Below are 25,339 nucleotides of genomic sequence, written 5' to 3'. Positions count from 1 at the left end.
AAGATGACAGTATAATTTATGGCTATGGATACCATGAATCTCTGAATAATGATGCGATTCAAGGTAAGCTTTAGGTGTATTATCGTTTTATGCTTCAAATTCTCATCGAGTTGTGTTTTTGTCTGCAGGGGTGACTGTCGGGGGCAATTTAGTACTTGTAAGTATTAAATTTTGGTTTCATACATCAACACATAAATTAAAATTATTCAGTTTTTATCTAGTTATGTTACAGCAAAATACACCAAATCCTGAAAGATTGATGTTGTCCTCAACTCCAACCAATATTGAGGACACATATACTCTAGGACCACATTCTGTAGCTCAGACCATTCCAAGAATATCAGAATATGCATCAAATGAGGTTATAGTCATTTAAAAAAGAAATGTTTGGTCTGTTGACTAGATTACATGTTTTTTTTTTTTTTTTTTGACATTATAAATTATAGATTAGATATTAAGAGTATGTTCATGTACTTATAAATTATAAGTATTGCACACATTATAATTCATAAGTAGATGAACATATTCTTAATATCTAATGATTCTAATCTATAAGTTTTAATGTGTGCCATATCTAAGTAGTTTACAGTATTTTGAATCAACATTTACCGGTAATTCTTGCTTGTATTGAGCCTTACATATCATTTATGTCTAACCTAATGTGGCAGCATGGTGATGGAGGCATTAACGTGCCAGGTGGTAATAGTGACTCAGAAATCTGGTTTCCAGTCCCTTTGTATTTGAAGCAATTTTGGCCCAATAGTGAGGAGGGGGCTTCCTGTAGTCGAGATGCTTATATGCATGATTATTCTCTCAATGGTAAAGGAAAGGAAGACAATACTATTGTTCCCCTTGGGAATCTATGTGCACATCATGAATCTTCTAAGAATGATGATTCAAAAGATCAACTTTATTTTCAAGCTTTTAACTGAATGAATGGGACCCGCTTAAACTATGAAATCTCAACACATTTCAATGAAGTCAAACCTTATCAAACGGCATGGTTTTGAGCTCAAACCGAAAGTTCAGTTTTTGAGTTCTTGAAAACCATTGTGTTTCGGTTTTACCATGTGAGTGTGAAATTTTTGGGTAAAAAAAATATTGGCTCAAAATAATGAATTTGGGCCTATATTTTTTTAAATTAATGATTAATTGATTATTACAAATTTGTGCTAAAATTTGTGTTACAATATTTATTACATTTCTATAAATTACTTAACATACAAAAATTAAAAATGTAAATCCATACATTCGGTTTGGTTCGTTTTCTCGGTTTTAATTACATGCAAAACCGAAAACCTAACCAAAAGTTAGGGTTTTACGAAAATATAAACCAAACCGTCGGTTTTTGTTTGGGTTCGGTGTTATTTTTCGGTTTCATGCACACCCCTATGTTATTCTATTTGCCTTCATAAATCACCCATCCTATATTTTCAAGCCTCGTAACAAGTGGTGCTTTATCTACAGGAGTGATTGTTGGAGGAAAATTACTACCAGTAAGATTGTTATGCTAAAGAGAAATTAATTATGCCAGACATGCAACTTGGGCTTGGTACTGAGTTATCTTTGTTACATGTTACAGGAGATCATGGCCAATACAGAAAATCTGATTATGTGTTCGCCTCCACCTAACCTTGATATCTCTTATTCTTGTTATAGTTGTATACCTGAATCCGTGAGTTCACAGTTTACAAAACTAAAATTTTCTTTCTTTTGGGAATCAGCATGTATATTGAAACTAAATCTTTTCAATATTTCTTAAAATCCTTGCAACAGAGTGGAAGGAAGAGGAAGTGGTTTGAAGAGTTTGAAGATGGAGGAGATCTTTTTACAAGAAATTCACATTTGTATGGTTCTTCTGGTAAAGGAAATGATGATGATGGTGTGAGTTTTGGTACTGGATATCATCAAAATAATGCATATCCTGATTAACGAGCTACAAGGTGAGGTGTAGTTAATATTTCTTTTAAGTGATATTATGCATAAGAAAACAAGGTAATAAACAGCACTGCTTACTAGGATGCTGGTGTTCAGTTTTGGTGGTAACCGGAAAGAGATTTCTACCGTCATAAATCTAATTGTTTGTTGCTTTTATGTTCTTGTATAATATTTTTCGTTTCTTCCAGGTATGGAATTAACTAGCATTGCAAGTTGATTTCTGCTTAAGAAGATCTCTTCTCTTAAGAATGGCTTCTTTATGCTGCAAGGTCTGATATGTGATACAATAAACGCATGTTGCACCTTTTTTCTACCCCTTTCTTTTACTTTATCTGCACGCATGGATCTTCTTGTGTCTCCATACTAATCCTTTCTGGTTTCTTTTGGACTCTTATTCTCTTCTTTGCAATGGGTGGGGAAAGTGGATAGCAAACATCATGACATTGTTACTAGGGGTGCGAACGAGCCAAGGCTGAGTTTTACGTTGCTTAAGCTCGGCCGTTAGGCTTTTCTGAAGCTTGAGCTTGGCTCGAGTTTAGCCTATGTTGAGCTCAGCTTGAATAAGCTCGAGATCGGCTCGGCTCGAGCTAATTTGTGAAAAACCTTAAACGAGCCTAAGCTCGGCTATACGTTATGAAATTAATACACAAGGCTTGGCGAGACTAAACGATCTTCCCATACAAAACTCGAGCTCGGGCTCGGTCTTGATAGGGCTCGGCTCGTTTTGAGCTTTTTATCAATTCGGTCTCGAGTAGTTTGCGAGCGGCTCTACTCATTTGCACCCCTAACTGTTGTCTAGCTTAGGGTAAAACAATGGAATGAAATTGTGCTACATATAACCTAAAGATAGATGGTAAATCCATTTAGGCTAAACGATGAAATTTGCATCGAGTAGTTGGTCAATTTTGTTGTTCTTAGGGCGATTTAGTGTTATCGGTCTTTCATATTGATGTTATCAATGCCACTTGGACTAACATAAATTATTTGCAACTTTGAAATTCTTTGTTATAGAAGGAAATTCACACAAAGGATTCAAGGAATCTAAATCTTAATACACTTAGGTAATTTGAGGTAGTTAGGTCCTAGGATGTTTTCATGTTAAAGGAAGTACACCATTGACATTTTTTTGTGAATGCATTTGGTGCGACAATTGTGGGAGGAAGTGATGAATTTACAAGGATCTTTGAAGGGTATTATACAAGAGAAAACCCGCTCACTTTAGGGCTAAATGAGGAGGTCTTTTGTTTATTTCTGCCCTCATCGTGATCCACAAGAGGGGAACTTTTATGATGAATTTACAAGGATCTTTGAAGGGTAGTATACAAGAGAAAACCCGCTCATTTTAGGGCTAAATGAGGTCTTTTGTTTATTTATGCCCTCATCGTGATCCACAAGAGCGGAACTTTTAAAAATGATGGTTTCAGGGTAAAATTTTTGTACTTTAGCTTTGAGTACAAGGAGTGTTTTTGGGAAGAATAATGCTAAAATAGTGGGGGCTTTGGCCGTTCTAATAATCGGGGCTTGGTAACTAGCCTCCATGCGTTTTAGTAATTAGGCTTTAGGATGATGAGTCATTTATTTCATATAAATAGGAGATTATTAAAATTCAATTGCAAATGAATCAAAGTCTTGGATACTTTGGGATATTTTGAGGTAGTTTATCCCTTGTAAATAGGAGATTAGTAGAATCTAATTGCAAATGATCTAACTCTTAGATACCTATTGGATATTTTGAGGTAGTTTGGTTCTAGGATGTTTACATGTTAAATGAAGTAGATCATTGACATCTTTTGTTAACGCATTTGGTGAGAAACGGATGTTGGAGGAAACGATGAACTAAAAGGGATCTCTGAAAGCGAGTCTGCAAGAGCAAATGTGTATTATTGATCACCTATATAAGAGTATAGTTAGAATAAGTGGAAAAAAACATAATCAAATTATATCTCCTAATTTAATCTAATACCACCCTGCAATTAAGCGTGACGAAATATGACACTCATACTAGAGGAGAAAGACAATGAGTATAATGGTGTAAGAACATTCAATCTTGAAAAAAATTTAATAAAAAAACCCTATAAAAGGTGAACAATAAGAGCGACAATGACGAGCTTCTTCGTACCTGGATAGTACTAGGACCTTATCTAAGGCTATGGCAACGACAAGAGGCTTGGCGTCATGGACAATGACCTACGACTACGGTGACATGAGCTACAATTGTGGCGGCACAGTAACGACGACAAGAGAATAACAATTGAAACCTAATCTTTTTTGTGTCTACAATACATCCCTAGGTAGGACGAAGGGAGAAGAAAAGAAAGAAAGTCGTCATACAAGGGGGGATAGTCACTCAAGGGAAACAATAAGGAAGAGAGATGGCAACCGACAAAGATTGGGTGGAAAAAGCGACATGAGAGACAAGAAGGGAAAGAAAAGAAAGCAATTGCTTGGCTCTAGGACTGATGAATCATTTATTCCATGTAAAGAGCATTTATTCTATATAAATATGGGATTAATCAAACCATTCATAAAAGAATCTAAAGCTTAAATGCTGGGTAATTTGAGGAAGTTTGGTCCTTTGCTGTTTTCATATTAAAGAAAGTACATTGTTGACATCTATCGTGAATGCATTTGGCGAGGAACGAGTGTTGAAGGAAATGGTAAACTAAAGGGGATCTTTGAAGGCTAGTAAACCAAAGAAAATGGGCCTCATTTGGGGCTAGATGTGAAGCCTTTTTTGTTTATTTAGGGCCTCACCATGATCCACTAGAGAAAGGGAAAATGGATAAAACGGATTCACAAAACTTGTGGTTTTAGGATAAAATTTCTATACTTCACCGATGAGTACATGGTGTGTTTTTGGGAAATAGAATAATGTTAAAATAACAGGGAATTGGTCATTGTTTAAGGCTTGGTGATGGGCCTCACACTAATAATAGTTAAGATTTAGTAATGATGAGTCATTTATTCTATCTAAATAGGGAATTCCTCAAATCATTTGCAAAGAAATCTAAGCGTAAATGCTTCTTAATATTTTGAGGTAGTTTCGTCCTTTGATGCTTTTGTGTTACAAGGAAGTACACCATTGACATTTGTTCTGAACACATTTGATGAGGAACGATTGTTAAGGAAATGATGATCTAAAAGGGATCTTTGAAGGCTAACGTACAAGAGAAAATGGGCCTCATTTTGGACTAGGGAGTTTTTTTGTTTATTTAAGTCCTCACCATGATCTACAAGGAAATGATGATCTAAAAGGGATCTTTGAAGGCTAACGTACAAGATAAAATGGGCCTCATTTTGAACTAGGGAGTTTTTTTGTTTATTTAAGTCCTCACCATGATTTACAAGAGGAGAATTTTGGATTCCCACAATCGACGGATTTAGGATAAAATCACTATGCATCATCTCAATGTACAAGGTGTGTTTTAAGGAAGAGAATGATGTTAAAATAATGGACTTCAACGTGTCTAATAGTTGGGTTTTAGGAACAATGATTCAGTTATATCATCTAAACAAACACGCGTGCCTATAAAATCCCACACGGTGGTAGGGCCTTAGTGAGAGCTACCTCTAAATCGTTGTTTTTTAATGTGCCACCTTTGTGGCCGTAATGCTAAGCTTATGCTACTTGATGACTTGCTAACGATAGTGTAAATGTAACCATATTCGTAAAGTCCTCTCCTTCGCAAGTGAGCAGCTGAACTACGTACTCCAAAGCTGCAGCCGGCGGGGGAGAATCTCAAGCCCCTACCATCCGATTGGTCATTAGGTAGGCCATACGTTGTTAAATGGATCATAATTACTTTTAAATTTTTTGAAAACACATACATTTGATGCGATGTCAACATGGTCAAAGTGCTATCCGTTTTTTCTTTTAAAAGAAGAGCATTTTGTCATCTATTTTTTTTTTGCTTGATTGGTATAAATGAAACTAAATAACAAAGGCACATTCAACTCACATACTCTTGGTTGTTGGGCCACCTAGATACCATATCTCGGCCAAAAGATTTGTTGGTAACTAGATACATACTTTGGGTGGCTAGTAAAATAGTTTCAATATAAGAGTGACCTTAATGAAAAGAATAGAATACTTTGGTGGCCGCTACATAGATTATACTTTTCTCTATGGTTCAGGGAGATAAGCTTTGCCCCCATCCTATCCTCCCAGACCCTAGACCCTACCAGTAGCTTGCTATGAGCGGGATTTTATTGGGTATATTTAGTATATTTTAATGAAGCTCTTTCGAAGATCACACATGGATTCTATATTTAGCAAATTGGGCATGTTTGGTGTATATCCTGTTTTCAAACAGTGCTTATACTTTAGATTTCCTTTGGATTATATATTTCATCCGTTGGGCCACTTCATTCTATATTTAGTCCACCGCTTACTTTTGGGGATCTGGGATAACGTTGGCAAAGTGATTATATAGATTATAGCTTATTCAATTTGCAGATAGTCACTTTTGAGTGCTTGGATGGAGGCAATCCGATTCAGATTATTGGATTTCTCTAGGATCAAATAATTAGTTTTGGATAATCTGTTAAAAGTCTATTATCTGGATTATCCATAACTGATTATAGAACATACGTATATTGTATATTGTATTGTGATTGTATATCAATAATAATATGCAGTACAATAGTTTATATACTGGAATAAGATACATTGAGATCCCTCTAATATGAATAGTTGTAAACCTAGCATAATATGTCTAATATTCCCCCGCAAGCTGAGGCCGGGAAACGACTTGCAGCTTGGACCGTAAAAATAAGAAACGACCTGTTGGTAACGGCTTGGTAAAAATGTCTGCAATCTAATCATGTGTAGATATAAACTTTACTCGTAATCGCCCGTGAGCAACCTTTTCACGAACAAAGTGAAAATCAACTTCAACATGCTTGGTCCGGGCATGAAATACTGGGTTGGCAGAGAGATAGGTTGCTCCTAAATTGTCACACCAAAGTGTAGGAGCAGTTTTCTTGACAATGCCGAGTTCATATAATAAAGTTTCAAGCCACGTGAGTTCAGCAACCGTGTCAGCCAAAGCTTTGTATTCAGATTCTGTAGAGGATCGTGAGACCGTGTGTTGTTTGCGAGCTGTCCACGAAACAAGATTACAACCCAGGTAAATGGCAAACCCCCCTGTCGAACGCCGATCATCAGGACATCCCGCCCAATCGGCGTCAGAAAAGGCCTTAAGATTGTTTTAGTGAGCATCAGTAAAAGCATGAAGAGTGGATCATGAAGAGTGGATCCAGATGCTTGTTTAATTAATAACCCGTAACCTGAGGTACCAAGTAAATAACGCAAGATGTGTTTGACTGCTGACCAATGTGGTTCGGTGGGAGCATGCATGAATTGACAAACCCGATTAACTGCAAATGTGATGTCTGGACGAGACAAGGTAACATACTGCAATGCACCAACAAGCTGTCTGTATTTGACAGGATCAGAAAATAGTGGACCATCCTGTAATGACAAAGGGGTAGTGGTACTCATAGGAGATTGAACAGGTTTGGCATTGGAGAGACCAGCACGTTGGAGAAGTTCCAGAATGTACTTCTGTTGAGAAAGGATAATGTCATTTCCTTGTCGCACGATTTCGACACCCAAGAAATAATCAAGATCGCTTAGATCTTTAAGTGCAAATTCAGCACTAAGTTGAGCCACGACTTTGTTGATGGCGGATGAGTTGTTTCCTGTGACAATGATGTCATCTACATACACTAAAAAATAAAGTAAGATACCACGAGAGTTGTAGATAAATAGAGACGGATATGTTTTTGAGCCTTTGAACCCAAGTCGTTGTAGAGCGTTAGACAAGCGAGTGAACCATGCCCGAGGGGCTTGTTTGAGACCATACAACGACTTATGTAGTTTGCAAACATAATGTGACTTGGTGGGGTCAACAAAGCCTTGTGGTTGACGAAGATAAATTGTTTCTTTGAGATCCCCGTGAAGAAAAGCATTTTTAAAGTCCAGCTGGCGGAGGGACCACTTGTGTGTAACAGCAAGAGATAATACAACCCGAATAGTTGTAGACTTTATGACAGGGCTGAAAGTTTCGTGAAAGTCAATACCTGGTTGTTGAGTAAAGCCTTTTGCAACAAGTCTGGCTTTGTAACGACTTGGAGCCCCTGTTTTGTCACGTTTGATCCTGTAAATCCACTTGCAATCAATAACATTAGTACCAGAAACATGAGGAACAAGAGACCATGTACCATTCTGAACTAGTGCAGAGTATTCCTCAGCCATGGCATGACGCCATTCAGCAAATCTGTTAGCAACGGTAAAAGATGTGGGTTCGGTGTTAGGAGGGGTTGTGACGGGTGTGGTTGGTGTCGGTTTATTGGGTTTGCTTACGGTTTTAGGTAGGTATTGATTGTGTGGTGTGAAAAGCAGATGGATAAAAGGGACATGTTGTTTCGGGTTAGGACGAAGATTGGCTGGACGAGGACGGTAGGTAGGAGGAGGCGGAGGTGGCAGGTTTGTTGGAGCAGGTGTAGATGTAGGTGTGGTTGTTGGAGCAGGAGTTGTGTCCGAGCTGGGAGTGATGGGGGTATCGGTCGGCTGGGTGGGTGTGGGTGTGGTTGTGTTGGCATTAGGAACGGGTGAGGGTTGGTCTGGTTGTGTCAGGTTTGGTGGTAGGAATGGCATAAAGGTGGCGTGCGGTTCTGGCTGGGGTGGGCTTGGTGTGGTAGGTTTGGGTTGGAATGGAAACACATGTTCATTAAATCGCACATGACGAGCAATGTAGAGGCGCTCATGTGTCGGGTCAAAACAGCGGTAACCATGATGCACGGGACTATACCCGAGAAAGATGCAAGGTGTGGATCGGAAATCCATTTTGTGTGGATTATAGGGTCGGAGGTAGGGAAAACATTGACACCCGAAGACTCGTAAGAAGGAGTAATCTGGTTGATGTTTGTGAATGATTTCAAATGGTGAGACTGTGGAGTTGGAACGAGAAGGCATGCGATTAATTAGATATACCGCTGTGTCAAATGCAAAATGCCAGAATCGTTGTGGGACAGACGATTGGGCAAGAAGTGCGAGACCCGTTTCAACGACATGGCGATGTCGTCTTTCGACAATGCCAAGGGATGTGAAATAAGTGGAGAGATTGCGAAACTCACCACCCCAGTCGGTTTGAACATTTTTTATTTTTGTGTTGAATTGACGTTCAACCATATTAACAAATTGTTTAAACATGATGTAGACATCAGATTTTTGTTTGAGATGAAATATCCACATATATTTTGAATAGTGATCAACACACAACATAAAGTAACGATGGCCATCAAAAGATAAATTAGGTGCGGGACCCCAAACATCACAAAATATTAAATCCAAAATACGATTACTTCAAAATAGAGAATTGTTCAAGGAAAGTTTAGAGGACTTTCCCATTCGACAAGAAACACAAGCAGAATTAAAATGTTTATCAGAAACAGGAAGTAAATATTTGGATAACATAGTCTTTAAAAGCAAATGATGTGGGTGTCCTAAACGCTGATGCCACACTGTTGACGAGGCACGTGTAGCAGAGAAAGCTGACTTGTGAATGGGCCAAAATTGTGGAAGAGCGAGAGAGTAAAGTCCATCTTTACTTGGAAAAGAAAAATGGGTGAAATTCAAAGAACACATGATTATCAAGACAAAATTTTTGGACAGATAAAAGATTGTGTTTGATTTGTGGAACGTGCAAAATGTTAGATAGTGAAAAAGTTTTGCAAGGTGAGTAAATGCGAGTGGAACCAATATGAAGGATGGGTAAACCTTTACCGTTGCCAACATGGAGAGCGTCGTCTCCAAGATAAGTTTCAGAAGTACCTAGGCTGGACAGATCTGGAGTGACATGGCTGTTGGCTCCAATGTCTGGAAACCAGTTAGTAGAAGCAGTGGACAGGTTGTCAGCAAAATTGGCCGAATGTCGAGCTCGGAGTGTAGAAGGATCCCTGTTTGGGCACTGAGAGGGGATATGTCCAATTCCTCAACGATTACACGTACCATGCACAGTATTAGTATTGGAAGCCCATTCAAATTGACCACGATTGCTACCTGACGATCGGTTGTTGTAACCCCTACCACGGCCTCGGTTAGAATAATTACTGCGACCACGAGTGTTGTTGGATGAGTGGGAACCGTAGAAAGCTTGAGATGCAGCAGTGGGAGTAAGTTGGTACCCATGTTGGGATGCTAGTTGTTGAATAGCCAGAAGTTGAGCTGATGGGGCTGTTGAATTGCCATCAGAAACTGCCGAAACTGCCGCTGAAGGTGGTGGAAGGCGGCTGTCAGTTGAGGCAGTAAACACTTGTGGTGGGGTGGCGACAGATGGCTGCGTTTTGTGTATCATGTAATCGTGGTCATTAAGTAAACCTGGTAGTTCAGTGAAAGCAATAGGAATTGACCGACCAAGGAGATTGGATTTGAATCCATTGTATTCTTCACGAAGGCCTGAGATGACGTGCATAACCAAGTCTTTGTCTTTGACTGGTTCCCCAATGTTTGCAAGGGCAGTGGCATAGGATTGGGCTCGAGTAAGATATGCGGTTGGGGTTTCGTCACCTTTCATCTCTATTTTCAGAAGCTGTTGTTTTAGGGTGAACTCTCTGGATGATGTGTGGGGTGAATATGCACGTTCAAGTGCTAGCCAGAGAACAGATGTGTCTCCTGCCACATGATGAAAAGATGCCTCGGATACGGTGGAGATAATCAACATGCGAACGTGGGCATCATTAGCCACCCACGTTGTATAATTAGGGTTTGTGCGGGTGGTGGCAGCTACCACGTTATCGCCTGAACCAGAGGCAACAGTGGTGATGGTTGGTGAGGGACAAGGTATGGTTCCATCGACATAGTCAAACATGTTGTTAGTGACCAGGAACGGGTGGAGCATTGTTTTCCAATACCCATAATTAGTAGGAGAAAGGGTGAAAGCAAACTTGTGAGAATTGTGTGATGTTTTCTCTTGGGTTGTAAAAGCAACAAGGAGAGCCATTGAACAAATTGGTAAGAGGTGATGGTGATCAGAAAAGGAGGTGGTGGCAGCGATTCTGATAAAAAAAGGTTGGGGGGGGGGGGCGGCAGATTAGGGTTACCTGGCTTGTGATACCATATAGAACATACGTATATTGTATATTGTATTGTGATTGTATATCAATAATAATATGCAGTACAATAGTTTATATACTGGAATAAGATACATTGAGATCCCTCTAATATGAATAGTTGTAAACCTAGCATAATATGTCTAATACTGATTATTCAAATAATCAATATTTTCCAAACACTGCAGCAGCTGATTATTTGTTGCAGCTGATTTTTAATGAATTCTGATTATTCTATGTCCAACTATCCCTTTCAAATGCAATTCCAAGGACACAAATAGTAACTGATAATGATTGTTAATTTAATAGCTGGAGTTTTGGTTTCTCTTCCGCACTTGTAACACGAATTGCTTATTCGTGTTCTTTTTTATTCATAATGCAGGTGGGGCCCGTCACTGGTGGCATCATGTAGCCAAAGTTGAGTTGGCTGCCGTATCCTTTAAATTCTAAGCATTGACTTGAAAGAAAATCCATGATGCATAATTTATATATGTCGAGTTTTCTGCATCATATAGCTACAACTGGAAGTCAAATGCACATTACTTAATCCTGTACTCTTTATCTATATGTATACAGTATACACTCACAGGGGACTTTCCAAGATCACACTTTATGAATCATCCAAATTGTTCACTGCCCAGCAGGTACACTCTTCTGTTAGATTTGATATTTAAGTTGGAAATGATATTGGTGCCTTTGATGTAATAATGATTTTTATATTCTTTGTTTATTGTGACAGTTTATCCTCTATTAAAACACATGCTTGTGTCTGTTAAGCTCTATATACAGTCTACAGGGATGGTAACTTAAATTTACATTATGAACATTCTCATAGTGTCCAATTTGCTTCAAGACAACCCTCACTGCAAAACGTTAGATTACTGTTTTTGGTTTAGTATGTTCTGATCTGATGTTCAGATTCATTTTGATATATTGCTCTTCCCAACAATTTATGCGCGCCTAGTGGCATCTGGGTGACTCGAAGGGAAGGAGCTTCACATAGATGTGGTATGTTGCTATTTTTTAGTGTCATATTTGGAATGTCAAGACTCAAGAATTGTTTTCTTATTCTCATGTTCCAGCTCTTTTTTAACCAGGATGCATGCTAGTTGAGTTGAGACTTGAGATCATCTGTTGAAGGTTACTGAGACACATTAGCTAAAGATAAGTTACTATCTTATGATCTTGTATGTAAATTAGTTAAAAAAAATAAATAAAGGCTGGTTAAGCCTATAAATATGGTAATTTGACTACTAGTGGCAAGTTTCCTTGAAATAAAGATAAATAATTGATGGCAATCTCTTGGTGTTGGTCCACAATCATTACAATTAGACATGGTGGATTCTTTTGGCCTACTTTATGGGGGGCGATGGTTAAGGCTTGGAAATCTTAAGCCTTAAGGTCTCAGGTTTCGTACCTGACTTAAGCGGTTTTCCCACAGTGGTGGGTTTCCCCCCGATGGTGTTCCCGGGTGAGTCAGGTCTGGAGCGTCAAAATCAGTATGGACGGTTGACATCCCGTCTTAGGAAGGCTTACTCGGGTGTTCGGGGTGGTTCCAAACGTTCTTAAAAAAGAGTATTTTGATAAATTACTAATTGGCAGATCTAATTTTGGGCTTTGGTATGAAGTTTTGCCAAAAGTAGGCCTAACAAAACAAACCCAAACATTCTGTTTTGGATCCATATGGGTAGGGATGACAATGGGACGGGTTTAGTATGGGTATGGGTAATCCAAGCCCCATACATGATTGTAAAACCATGTCGCATACCCGGCCCACTACCTGTCACGTATCGGCTATATCCGTTAAGTGTTAAAAATTACCAGTTGGGATTTTTAAATGCATATTACTATTTTAAAATTTATATATAACTTACCCAAGAAGATAAGTGTATAAAAACTAAACTTGTTCAATTAGTATATTATTCTATTAGAAGTACAAAAGAAAATAAAAAGGAAAAGAAAGTATTCAGGGGTATGATTCGGGTAATCGTGCAGGGTATCACCTAATACCATGTCCGTTCCATACTTGTGTAAATTATTAAAAATAACTCAATGTCCGGTCCCATGCCCAAATACCCGTCCCGACTGTATCGGGTTTGCCTGTCGGGATTGGGGTCATTTGTCATCCCTACTTTATGGGTATCTATAATTTATAATGATCCGGTGGATTGTTTTGGTCTTTTGGACTATAAATACTTATCCACCGGGTCAGAATGGGTTGAAGTCCTGAAATTAGAAAGAGGGCCTGGTCCGAATGGGCAGTAACTTCAGTATCAAAATACTTTTTCATTAATGATGCTTCTAATCCAAGGTCATCTTCAACCCATCGCAAATTGCAGATTTCTTCACTACAGCATGTTGATCACATAGAATCTTCTCTCAGCTATCTCCTAATCAGGTTTCTCTGTTTGTTTATTAGTTAAGAGCTCTTAATTTTATTTCGTTAGGCCTAACCCTGCAATGCTGCTTTTCAAATTACTACTAGTTGATATCTTGGTTAGGTTTCTGAGTGTTATTTTTTCTGTTTTTGGGAACTTTAGCTGCTACATGCCCCATTAAAATAAAAGTAACCTAAATAGCATTGTTTGTTTTTCTTTGAAGATTTGAGTGATGTAAATTGTGCCCACTGACAGGAAGGGGGTGTTGGTTCTGATGATCTTGTGTCTCTTTGCTGCTATAAGATTTACTTGAGAATTTGAGATTAGATTCTAAAGTTGGTTTTAAAGACCTTGGGAATTATATTTAATCTATAGCAGCATTGCAATTAAACAGGGACATTTCAAGTCTGCTGAATTATATTTGATTAGCAATCTTGATTAAGTTTGCCAATACTTGTAAAATTGCTGTAAGAAGATAACTTGGTAGAAATTGAAGTTGCCACTATTTTAATCGCATTAGGAGCCTCTTCTTTTACCTTTGTAGGTTTAAAATCCAATCTGTAAGAGTGTAAGGTCTCAATAACTACATTGACTGTCAAGTTTGGCTATCACTTGAACATAACCGACAAAATATTGCTTTTTCCATAGTAGTGAAACGCCGGTATTCTTGTTGCACTTGTATTGATAGTTTAGTAGGAAAATCATTTACAAACAGGTCATATGTTAGAGAAGAAATATAACAAAGGATATTGTTATAATTATGAGAAATCAAGATTTTGATGAATTCATATACTCTGTAGCTTATAGAGAAGTTGACTTGTCATTTGTTTGCATAGAACTTTCTGCCATTTCTCATTTTCATGTACTTTGAAAATTTATTGTAATATTTTGTGGTCATATAACAGAATTATTCCAAATAAAGTAATCCCCATTCATGGATTATATAAACCAATTAAAGATACTAGTAAGAGTGCCCGCACGTTGCGGCGGGGACACATTTTTTATTAAGTTAGTACCGGCTCCTTGTGTTACCGACATCTTCGATATCGATAGTAAAATTTGGTTTTCGTATAGTTTACGATAGTAAAATTTGGTTTTCGTATAGTTTATGATACCAAGAATTTTAGACAACAATATTAGCGAAAGATAAAATAATATAAAAAGCATAATACACATATTGTAATTATTAATTTTTTGATTGCATTTCATTAAGTTATCAAATGTTATATTTTTAATTAAACACTTTTTGACGAACATGTTGGCGGCTGTAGTTGAACTAAAAAAATGTATAAGTAAATTGAAAGTCTTAACCATGACAACGAAGATGAATACCAATAAAAAGAACTTTTAAAGCCTAAAATGTTAAATTGTGTTTCCACATAGTAGGTGATTGTTTGGGTGTATACAATAGCATGTCATTGGTCGTGAAGGAGCTCTTGATAGACAACGTTTTTAGTTGAAACGTCTGGTGCGGTGACGTTTTTGGATGGGTGGACGAACACCAAACTGAAATCACCGAGCCGATAAAACCTGACGGGATGCTAGTTTTTTTTCTTTTTAAAGCTAGTGAAGTTTAAGGCGCATGAGTTACCATCTCCTGATCGTCAATTATGAGATGATTCTACTGTACACATACTCTACTCCTATGATATGATCATTTATTTATTCAAATTTACCACTTTTTTAATCATAAAAATATCTTCGAAAAAGAACTGTAATTTTAAAAAAAGTTGAATAATTTTGTGATGTATATATAAGCTTTAAGCATATATGCATTTGTGTTAATGGTTTGATTTATAGTTTACATGGTTTTTTTGTTTATTAATAGTCTGAATTAAGAAATCCATATCTATCATGCAGCATTTTAGATATACAATGATTTTGTTTGCCTTTTGTAGTTTGACAATGTTATTTTTTGGTAAGAGTTGAAAGAATTTAGGTAGTATTTTTTTTAATGTATGCTTGACGTTTTATATGTGCTCGGCTAGTTAGTTACCCTTAGAATGCTTGGACATTAAACAGCTAAAAAATGATCATATCACACATATGTAATGTTTGTAAGCATATGAGGGAACTGTACCACCATTACCAATCATCAACAAAGCCCACTACAAAGACCTCGTATCTGAGGTGAATTCGGGTTGTTTAGCAAGTAGGTCTCATTTCTACCGCTATTGGAACACGTTAATGTAACTGATTTCTCGTTTGCTTAGACTGCCATGTCACAATATCATATTAATTGAATGTTAATAGAAACAAATGTAAATACACAAGTTTGATGACTGACAATGCAGGACAGAGGGTTTATAAAACATGTTAAATATGTAAAATAATTTTGTTTTTTCTTACCCAGGTACCACAAGGATGAGTGAAAGAAAAAAATTGTATTTGGGCTTATTAGCTCGAGCCTGAGAGTAAGAAGACGAGCATTGTTGGCTAGGCCAACCGAATTGAGAACACAGTAAAACACAAACCCGAGAAGAAAGCCCGGAGAAAACCCGCCAAGATAAGCCGAATTATCCACATGCAGCAGATTACCAATCGCCATGTTAGTAACTATAATGATGACAAGGGTTAGCAGTGCTGCCATCTGAACATAAAGAAACTGTTAGAAAACATATCTTCCAAACATACTTTTTAAGAAATAACTACCGTGATAAATCAAAAATACCTTGTCAGCATATATGGTCCAATTAGTTCTGAAAGCAATCCAATGAGTACTGAAAACGAGCAATTTGAAGAAAGAAAATTAAGTTAATACGCATAATTAAAGCAGCAAATCAATCAAACAGGTATGCATATATTACTATATTAGCTTAGTTTGATCCTATTGTCGCTTATCAAAAAACCCTTCATTCTTGAGTTTTTTTGATCAAATTTGTTGCCATACCTGTTTCAATCAAACATCGGGCCTATTATAGCACAGAAGATAAGCACCCAACGTTGATTGCAGGCCTTAATTGACAGGGTTTTCAACCGCCGAACATTGATTGGCTGTGGTTTCGATACTTGATTGCATAGTAGATGCCAAATTGATGCAATGAATCCATCGAAACGTTGCAATCAGTTAATAACACTTAATTATGGCAGTCGCCTGAGATGGAGTGGGAAGGTCGCCTGAGATGGAGTCCAAATGTTACCGGAAGTGAACTCATTAAAGTTAACGGCGTCTGGCATTATGTTAAATTACCGTATTGTCCATCTAATAGTAGGAGAGCTCGGTAATTGCGATAGAACGAGAACATGGTGGCATCGGTTCGTTACAATAACGTTATTACCTGCATCTCTAAATCTTCATACATATAAAAAGAGTCAAACCATGTTGATACATGTTTACAGGCTGATCTTGAGAGGGATGTTTTACAATAAGAGAAATAAAGAAACTTATAGAATCAAAGGGATTTTAGTAGCTAAAATGATTGTGATTCGGTGTATATAAGTGGCTTATGTTTACTTATGTATTAAAAAAAACTAAAAGGTCAAGCACTTACATTAGATGATCATTTGTTAACCAAATTTGAAGCTGCATTTGTTAACTGATGATCCTTTGTTGCATAACAGATAGCATTTAGATTTAGATTATAGTCAACAACCAGAAGCTCAATTTGACCTGTAGATCCAAAGATTAACAACTTATATTTCAGTAATAACGCAAAGATAAATACTGACAATCGTGTCTTAACAACGGTGTTTCTTATCACCCAAATGCGTCCTTAAACGTGTTGACCCGTTAACCCATTTAAGTTGCCTGTTTTCCCACGTCTATTAGATTACCGTTTGGGTTAAAGATTCAAGAAAAACGAACAAAATTAATGTTAGCTTATGCTTTGAATTTTACATATTACCCTACCCCTACCTGTTATCTAATCAACCTGACCCGTCCATATTACTACATCTGAAAGGACCAAAACATGCAAAGATGAAGTTAAATGTCTAACCGTCTCTGCAACATCTCGGCGAACATCTTCTGGTATCAATGAAAGCACCGGAGGCAAGTCAAACGTTATGTTCATTGATAGCTGCCATTTAAGTCGACTATGGTTTCCTTTTCTATACAGGTACAACGCCCCTTTAACACCGAGTGAGAACTCGCACGGTTTCACAATATCTTCCAGTCCAAGAAGCTCCCATCTTACATGCACAAGAATAACCAACAATAACTTAACAAGCAGAAAAAATAATTAGTAACCAGACTTAAAAACCCAAGACTCACAATGTCAAGATCAAGAACTTTGGTCACTTGTGGCGGAACTCCTGTCGGGTAATCATACCCGTTCGATTTACACTTTAACCGCAGCTCAATCACCGGATTACACGTCAAGAAAGCTGAAAGTTTGATAATATCAATCGCCGCATTTTCAAACTTCCCCCTTTATGTTTATACAAAGCTGAAAGTTTGATAATATCAAAATGCAAATGATAATCGAAAACTGATTGGGTAATTTGGTTGAGGATATTAGCCGAACCGAATCATGTACACCCACAATTACATATAGTACAATGTAAAATAACTTTCTTACCTGTTTTGCACAAATCTTAGTGGCCAAACATGTTCCTTTGCAAAAGCTTAGCAAATGTATCCGGACCATCAACCTGCAGTTTATCATACCAATTCACAACTTTAACATTCGGCTTTCGACTTTAACTACACCTGTGGGGCCTACTATAAGTAACAATATTATCACCTTAAGAGTATCTTTCCCTTTCAACAAATCTTCTTGTTTTCCCTTCTCCGACACATTTTCCTTAATAAACTCAATCTGCACATCATCCCATTCAGCTATCTAAGCAACTTCCTAAATCAAATCAACAAAACTTAATTAAAAAACAGTTTCTAGTTAAAACAGTTGAAACAACCGATCAAAATTTCAATCCTACCAACCACACGTGGTATGGACAACCTAAAGTCCACCTGGTATGAAAGAATGATTAATTTAAAAATAGCCTAATGTTTTACGAATTCCTTCATTCCCAAAACGCATACATGCACGGTGACTTTAACGCCCCGCGTGCAGCATCTTTAGCTTCTAGATTTCACCCGACCCTAGAATATCATAAATGGCTTTATATAATTATATATAGAATAAAATTAACCCAACTTATATAAAGGTTTTGTAAAAGGGTGAGTTTTGACTGTGTTGTGAGTCCATTATTTTTTAAACCACAGCAAAAACATAGCAGATGCTGACCCACCATGTTCTTGAACCAAAGTGTGAGTAAGTTCCGCTCTTCAACAACGAGTTCAACATCCAACTTCATAGCATCCACCATTTCTGCAAGAAAATTAGAAATAATCAACAATAGATACGAGTTAAATGAATAAAAGTTTCAGAATTGAAATAATGATCCAAAGAGTAGTTAGACCTCAAACTTCCAAAATTCTTTGTCCAAGCTTAGTTATTCAATATTCCTCTTATTTTTATTAATAACATTGACTTAATTAGCAAAAGGTGTTAATTACCTCACCTTCTTCATTTGATTTCCAACATATCAAATTCTCAATTGCTCATACTCAGCTTCAAATGTACAATATTCCAAACAACTTTCTGTAACAATGTCACAAACAAAATCACTCGATCTAACATCAGTTGACTCTTAACATTAAACAAGCATCGGAATCGTTCATGTGGCTAATTAGTTTACGAAACAACAAGGTGAAAAACAAATTTGTATCGCATAACTGAATCAAATACCTGAACCTGTGAATGATGAATTTAACTTTGAATCCGAATGATCAGGATTAATCTTGGATTTATATCCTCATAGACATACCTAAAACCAACACAAAACATAATTAATTATTAATTAGTCTAATGTTTTACCAATTCCATCATTCCCAAAACGCATATACGCAATTTCAATTTAAAAATCAAAAATTGATACCTGATTATGCAGTCTCAAAAACTACCATTGCCGAAACCATTCATGGTAATCTGAACAGCCGCCTGGGCGGAGGCAAGCTAGGCGGCACAATTTCTGGTGGCGATGAAGTTCAGTGAGACTGAATATCTAACTTCATCTGTGGAAGTTGAATCTAGATTTGGAAGTCAAATTGATGAATGGACAAGTTCTTAATAGTGAGGTTGAATCTAGATTGAAGGGAAGTAGTTGAGCGATTGAGTCGGAATACTGAAGGGATTAGGTTGGATGTTATAGAGACGTGCCAGAAAATTGAAGGGAGCCCAATAAGTAATATTGATTGCAATTGATTGTTAACCTCATTGTAACGTCGCTGGAGATACGCCTGAGATGAGTTGGAAGGTCGCCGGCGGTGACTGAATTAATTATAACGGCGTCTCCTCCGATTATGTATAATTACCATATTGTCCATCAAATATGTTTTATATGTAATATAAATAAGTTTAGCAGCATTGTCTGAAGGTATTATTCATTAGCACAACACATCATAGTTTCAGTTATACAATCCCTACAATAGACATACACAGTGACTTAAACTGAAAATACAATCACAAGAATTGTTTCGAATCATAGATGCTATTTCATGACATCTGCAACAATAAATTCATTTCAATTATCGCTCCTCGGAGGTTTGTTGGAAACAAAAGATGCCTGAAATAGAAAGTTCACCAAAATCTCTGTTAGATGTTTAGATCTTAAATTATTTAAGTTCATTGACTAACCAAGTTCTATGAAGTTTTACCGTGTCCGCAGGTGCCGGGGTCCACTCGTTGGTAGCCGGGTTACCCTTGCAAGAAGCATGATGCTCATGTTCTGATTCAGGGACTAAGTTGAAGCCAGATCCATTATCTACTTTTATGAACCCTGTTCCTGTCTGCCAGATCAACAGGGTAAACTTGTTTAATTTGGCTTTTTGATCTGTTTATCTAAATACTTAGGATGACAACTGTCGAATACGATTACAGTAAGTGATATTATTTCAATAAAATCTAATTTGTGTGAACAAAAGGATTTAGGCTGTCTTATGCATTAAAAGTTATTGTTCTGACTACTTTCAACCCGTGTGACCTTATCTTTGTTAGAGAAAAAATATAACCGAAATTGATCCATTTTAACTGATGTTGACTACTTGCTGCAACTAAATCATCATTCTTGTGAAAAAGTAAATGATTCATGTATTTTATATTACCGTGTGATGCTGCTTGTCAACACCATTAAGATCCTTGTAATACTCGGTCTCCACAAACTCATCACTCGCTTCATGGCTTGCATAAACCAGTTTCTGCAACAAAATATAGATTCATTAATATAAGAGAACCTCAAGTTATGCCCTTAATTGCAATTATGCAACGTTGATACAAAATCGATTTTAAGCAAACCTCGGTGCTCTGTTCAAGATGCTGGAACTCGGTATACTCGGGAATAATAGCATCATCTAGATCATTGCTTAGAGCATCAACGTATTTCGCAGCATATTCACTGCGTTGTGGCTTTGTATGACGTTTTGGGGCTACCCCGTCGAAGTAGTCCCTGGTTTCACCTTCGATCTTTGCTTCCGCTTCTCTAGATAAATGAGCATCGCTCCTGCTTGGCCTTGAAGAAACTTCCATCTGTAAAACTGTTGTGTTTTCTTTCGGTGAAATCAAACCGAGCTAGACAAGATTTATAAAGAGCTCAAAAGATATTTTAATGGATCTAATAAATATCCTTAGTAGATATTTTTGCAGTTTGGTGGATTATTGAATAGACCTTTCTTTCTTTCTTTCAACTTTTGCCACCAAGAACTTGTGTCATTATGATAGCCAAGTGAATCTGGGACCATCATAGGCTGCACAAGTTGACATTTCCACAGTATGTATATGCATCTTTGTATTTGTATTTGCTTCTATCAAGTATTTGATTCATTATCCCTGCTTGACAGACCCTACCATATTCACAGCTGCCACTGCCTTAACCGCTGCTGCCCCGACACTCCATCACCGTAACTGATTATTCCAGAGCCTCTCGCAAAGCTGGTGCCACAAACGTTGCTGCTGGCACTGCTAACACCCGTCACAAAATAAATATATAAAGAAACAAACAGGGTAAACGACTTGTCTCGACCTCACCATATTTTAATTTAAACCCGCTTCTGATCGTGATACGTTTTTTAGACAACCTGTTTTGACCCGAAAGTTTCATTAAACCAATTTTTACTCTGGCATCCAACACCCGAAAGTTCCATTAAACCCGTTTTTACACTGGCATCCAACGCAACCCCACTCGTCCCCGTCCATTTATTCGGGATCACTACTAGAAAATTGTAATGTTTTCTACGAAAATTTCTAACACATTTCTTACAAACGTTATTTCCAACACATTTCCAACAAAGTTCCTACGAAAAAAGAAAACCGTAAATTTGCAACAAAATTGTGACAAGATAGCAACGAAAAGAAATTGTGTTGGAAACGCGTAGAAAATGTTCCAACGCATTTCCAACAAAAAGATAGTTAGACTCTTTTGTTTAACATGTTCGTGAGAAATGTGTAACAAAAAAAACCAAATTAATAGATAATAAATTTCGTCACAAATGCGTAGGAAATGTTCAAACGCAATTCTTATGATGTTTTTTTTAACTATGCAGGTTTTAATTTTTTTAAAAGAAATTATTGCAGAAAAACTCATGATTTTTTTTAAGTTTTTTAAATATTTTTTGTTATATATGCGTAGGAAAAAATAACAAAAAAACAAATGATTTTTTTTTTGGAAATGCGTTGGAAACCTGAAAAAATAATGAAATAAATATATGTTTATAATTATTAATTAAAATGTCGAGCATGAGTTATGCAATGGTGGTGGAAGAAGATCAAATGGTCTTTGTACGTCGCGAGTATGGGATCGTGAGCGCCGCCATAGTCTAGTGTAAGTGAAGCCCGTGTGTTTGTGTTAAAACTCTAAGGTGCGGTAGGGCCGTAACTTTTAGGCCACAAATAAAATAGTGATAGACAATTGTCATCACCCGGGGTCTTTGTGCCGGTGATCCGAACAAGATCAAGGGCTTTTTCTCGTAACAAATCCTTGTGTTTGTGTTTGCAACCGTTACCTAATCGTTATTATCATCATAGCACTAGACCTCACCTTAAAATTTTGGTTACTTGATCCTTAAACGATTTCTAACCAAAACAGTAACCAGTTTGAAGTCTCATAACTAGGGGAATGTTGGTGTCACCAAGTTATTTCCGACGAATATTAGACTGGTGTAATAAGTTTACATTTATGACGTTTCCATGTACATTGTTATCTGTATTGGTCCAAGGCCAAGCCGATTGGACCATTATATGAAAAAATAGAGCCTATGGGTCACATCAACCCATAACAACTCTTCGCACTCTTGAAGGTAATTTCCAATATTCTACTCGTTTTTGCTCGTTCTACCAAACCGATCCGAGATCCAGGTGATGTCATTGCATTCTGTGTTATTGTCTAATAATTTGATATTTATTTGTTAGTTTGATCTTAATTTGTTAGTTTGATACTTGTATGAGCAAATCTTAGTTATGGGCTTAAAAGTTGAAGGTACCGTAGAGAAGACCGAGCCACCACAGGTAGATTCCATGTCTTTGTCGCCGACAACCAAAGGGAGGGGGTTGAGTAAGTGCCGGAAGATTCACTAAGGATTCGGTTATGGTGAAGCAGATGGAACATGTTGGTGTGTAGCTCATATGGTGAGGAGCTAACCAAGGTTTAGGGTTTGACAAGAGGGGAAACAGTTAAGGAGGTGTTATAACCCACATATTTTAAAGCTAAAATGGGTCAAACGAACGAGTGCTCATCATAAAGCTGAAGAAATCTGATGGTGCAAATGGGGGGGGGGGGGGGGGGGTGTTTGACTAGAGAGCGACACATGAGTTTTTTTTAGCAGCAAATCATATAGAGTATATATATATATATTAAATTTGTTTTATATTTAAATAATCAAAGTATTATGTGACGAAGAGCATACCCAAAAACAGAATGAAACGATTACCAACAGAAGGACCACCGGGGGTGACATGGTAGAGAACAAAAGGAATAAGAAGAATTCCCACAAAAGAACCGATTGCTATCAAGTCGTTAAAGGGTGGATCAACAAAATATTCCCTTCACCTAGTATAAATACAATTGTACTTGGATGGAATGTGCATGACGAGAGGAGGGATTTTATGATTAGATTGAGTGAGAAATCATTTGTACAATGCATTACCATTCAATATAAGATCATTATTCTGTATATCTACTTTGTTGAGCTTTACTTGCTCTTCATTGGCACCATCCATACTCGAACCACACATTTAAAACCATTCACCATGAGCAACAATGAATCGGAGGAAGTGGAATTGGTCGAGGTGGAGATTGCGCTCTCGTTTCAATTCCTATCTCCACCTCGACCAATTCCACCGACGTTAATCACTATTGCTACTACCACATCTAGCTAATTTTGATCTCAAGATATTGTTTCCAGAACGGAATCATCGGACCCTAAATGGTATTACGACCCTCAGTGGCTACAACACAACAACACAAGATGTTATTTATGCAGCAGATGCATGTCCCGTGAAAAATTAAATCTAAAACGGGTCAATCGAATGAGAGCTCACCATTTACAATTGAATCAATCTGTGACAATCGTCAATTTCAGGTTAACTCCGTTAACGCAACTCCGTCAATTCAAACTTTAGATTATTGAATCTAAACGCAAACCTCATTACATTTAAACTAGGGTTTAAATGACGCTTAACACTTACTACATGTGTAGTAGTCTTTCGGGATTTGCACCGAAACGCAAACGATTGATGAATAAACGAAAAACACTAAAACACTAATTATGTGATAATTATGTGTTAGGATTATGTGTTATGTGATAATATTATTGTCATGTTAATTTAATGTGCAAGTTATGATAGAATGTTCTAGAAAAAGTAATACTTGATGTTAACTTAATGTGCAAGTTATGATAGAATGTTCTAGAAAAAGTAATACTTAGGAGTTGAGGGGCCAAAGTGTAACATATTCCTTTATAAATACATGGTAAACCTAAACCCTAACCTTCTACCTATTCCCCTACAAAAATCGGCAGCCATCCCCTCCCTTTATTTCCTTGAGATCGATTAATATACACACACACACAATCAAGATCTTTCAAGTTTGATTGAAGATTAAGGTGCTAGGAAGGTATACACAACTATTCTATGTATCCTCTATGTTTAATTGTTAGTTTTATTGGGTTAATTGTAAACCTTTATGGCTGATTTCTTGGTATTATGATATTCATGTGATTCTTGATTTAATTGATGATGATTGATAACTAGTTTGATAGTATTGCATGTTAATTGTTGTGTCCTTGATTGTGAGTTCAAATAAAACCCTAATCTTGTATGTATGGTGTGATTGATATGCATGGATAGTAGTTATAGTGTCTAGAGGGTTATATGGATGCATGATAGTTCATAGATTGTTATTATGATGAGTTTTGATGTGAACAGATTCTGGACAGAACGTATATACGATGTTTAACTGACTGTAACGAAGTGTAAACGTGAAAATTGATTGAGATTGTGGGTACTGCAGTAAACTAGGTTGAGTCTAGTTTCTATGAAGTATAAATTCGTAATTTTTGGATAAGTGGAAGTATACTTTTATGATTTTACAAAAACGTGATGCAAAGCTGAGCTGTTAGAACTGCTGTTAGGTTATGTTGTAAATGTTATATCTCATGAACTACGAGACCAATTGGGTTGGTTCCACTTCTGGAGGTTGACTCACTGAGTTAGGAACCAAACCCAAGTGGTCTTGCATTTATTGGATTTTTCGTTTAACGGGAATTGTAAATAACATTCTGTTGCGCATGAATCTGACTGATATGAGTTTGCTGTAATGTTTTGGTCATTATAAGAAAAATATGTGGAATAAAAATAAGATGAAATATGTTCTGGAAACCTAAGATATGTATGCTTCTGTGGTGATTTTTGGTG

General features: G+C 37.1%; 1 protein-coding gene and 2 long non-coding RNA genes across 3 annotated transcripts; 1 reads left to right on the top strand and 2 right to left on the bottom strand.

The window, feature by feature from the left end:
- Positions 1 to 1,577: 1,577 nt before the first annotated feature.
- LOC143593807 (uncharacterized) lies at positions 1,578 to 11,725 on the top strand. Its single transcript, XR_013146198.1, has 4 exons — positions 1,578 to 1,675; positions 1,777 to 1,943; positions 2,127 to 2,207; positions 11,435 to 11,725. It is a non-coding gene; the product is annotated as an uncharacterized LOC143593807 (long non-coding RNA).
- A 3,258-nt stretch (positions 11,726 to 14,983) lies between these two features.
- Positions 14,984 to 19,464, bottom strand: LOC143593806 (uncharacterized). Its single transcript, XR_013146197.1, has 8 exons — positions 19,314 to 19,464; positions 18,116 to 18,226; positions 17,951 to 18,023; positions 17,644 to 17,756; positions 17,369 to 17,561; positions 16,368 to 17,040; positions 16,102 to 16,150; positions 14,984 to 16,020 (listed from the first exon to the last, which is right to left on the bottom strand). It is a non-coding gene; the product is annotated as an uncharacterized LOC143593806 (long non-coding RNA).
- A 337-nt stretch (positions 19,465 to 19,801) lies between these two features.
- Positions 19,802 to 21,017, bottom strand: LOC143593805 (uncharacterized). Its single transcript, XM_077073309.1, has 4 exons — positions 20,729 to 21,017; positions 20,539 to 20,631; positions 20,092 to 20,223; positions 19,802 to 20,000 (listed from the first exon to the last, which is right to left on the bottom strand). Exons 1-4 carry the CDS (start codon positions 20,957 to 20,959, stop codon positions 19,959 to 19,961), a joined length of 498 nt encoding a protein of 165 aa, XP_076929424.1. The 5' UTR covers positions 20,960 to 21,017; the 3' UTR covers positions 19,802 to 19,958.
- Positions 21,018 to 25,339: the final 4,322 nt, after the last annotated feature.

This window comes from Bidens hawaiensis, unplaced genomic scaffold (assembly GCF_021521415.1).
Source record: "Bidens hawaiensis isolate Kalapana, Puna unplaced genomic scaffold, B.hawaiensis_p1.1 tig00042818_1, whole genome shotgun sequence".
In the NCBI taxonomy this organism is placed as follows: domain Eukaryota; kingdom Viridiplantae; phylum Streptophyta; class Magnoliopsida; order Asterales; family Asteraceae; genus Bidens; species Bidens hawaiensis.
This window is presented reverse-complemented; position numbering and strand designations above follow the sequence as displayed.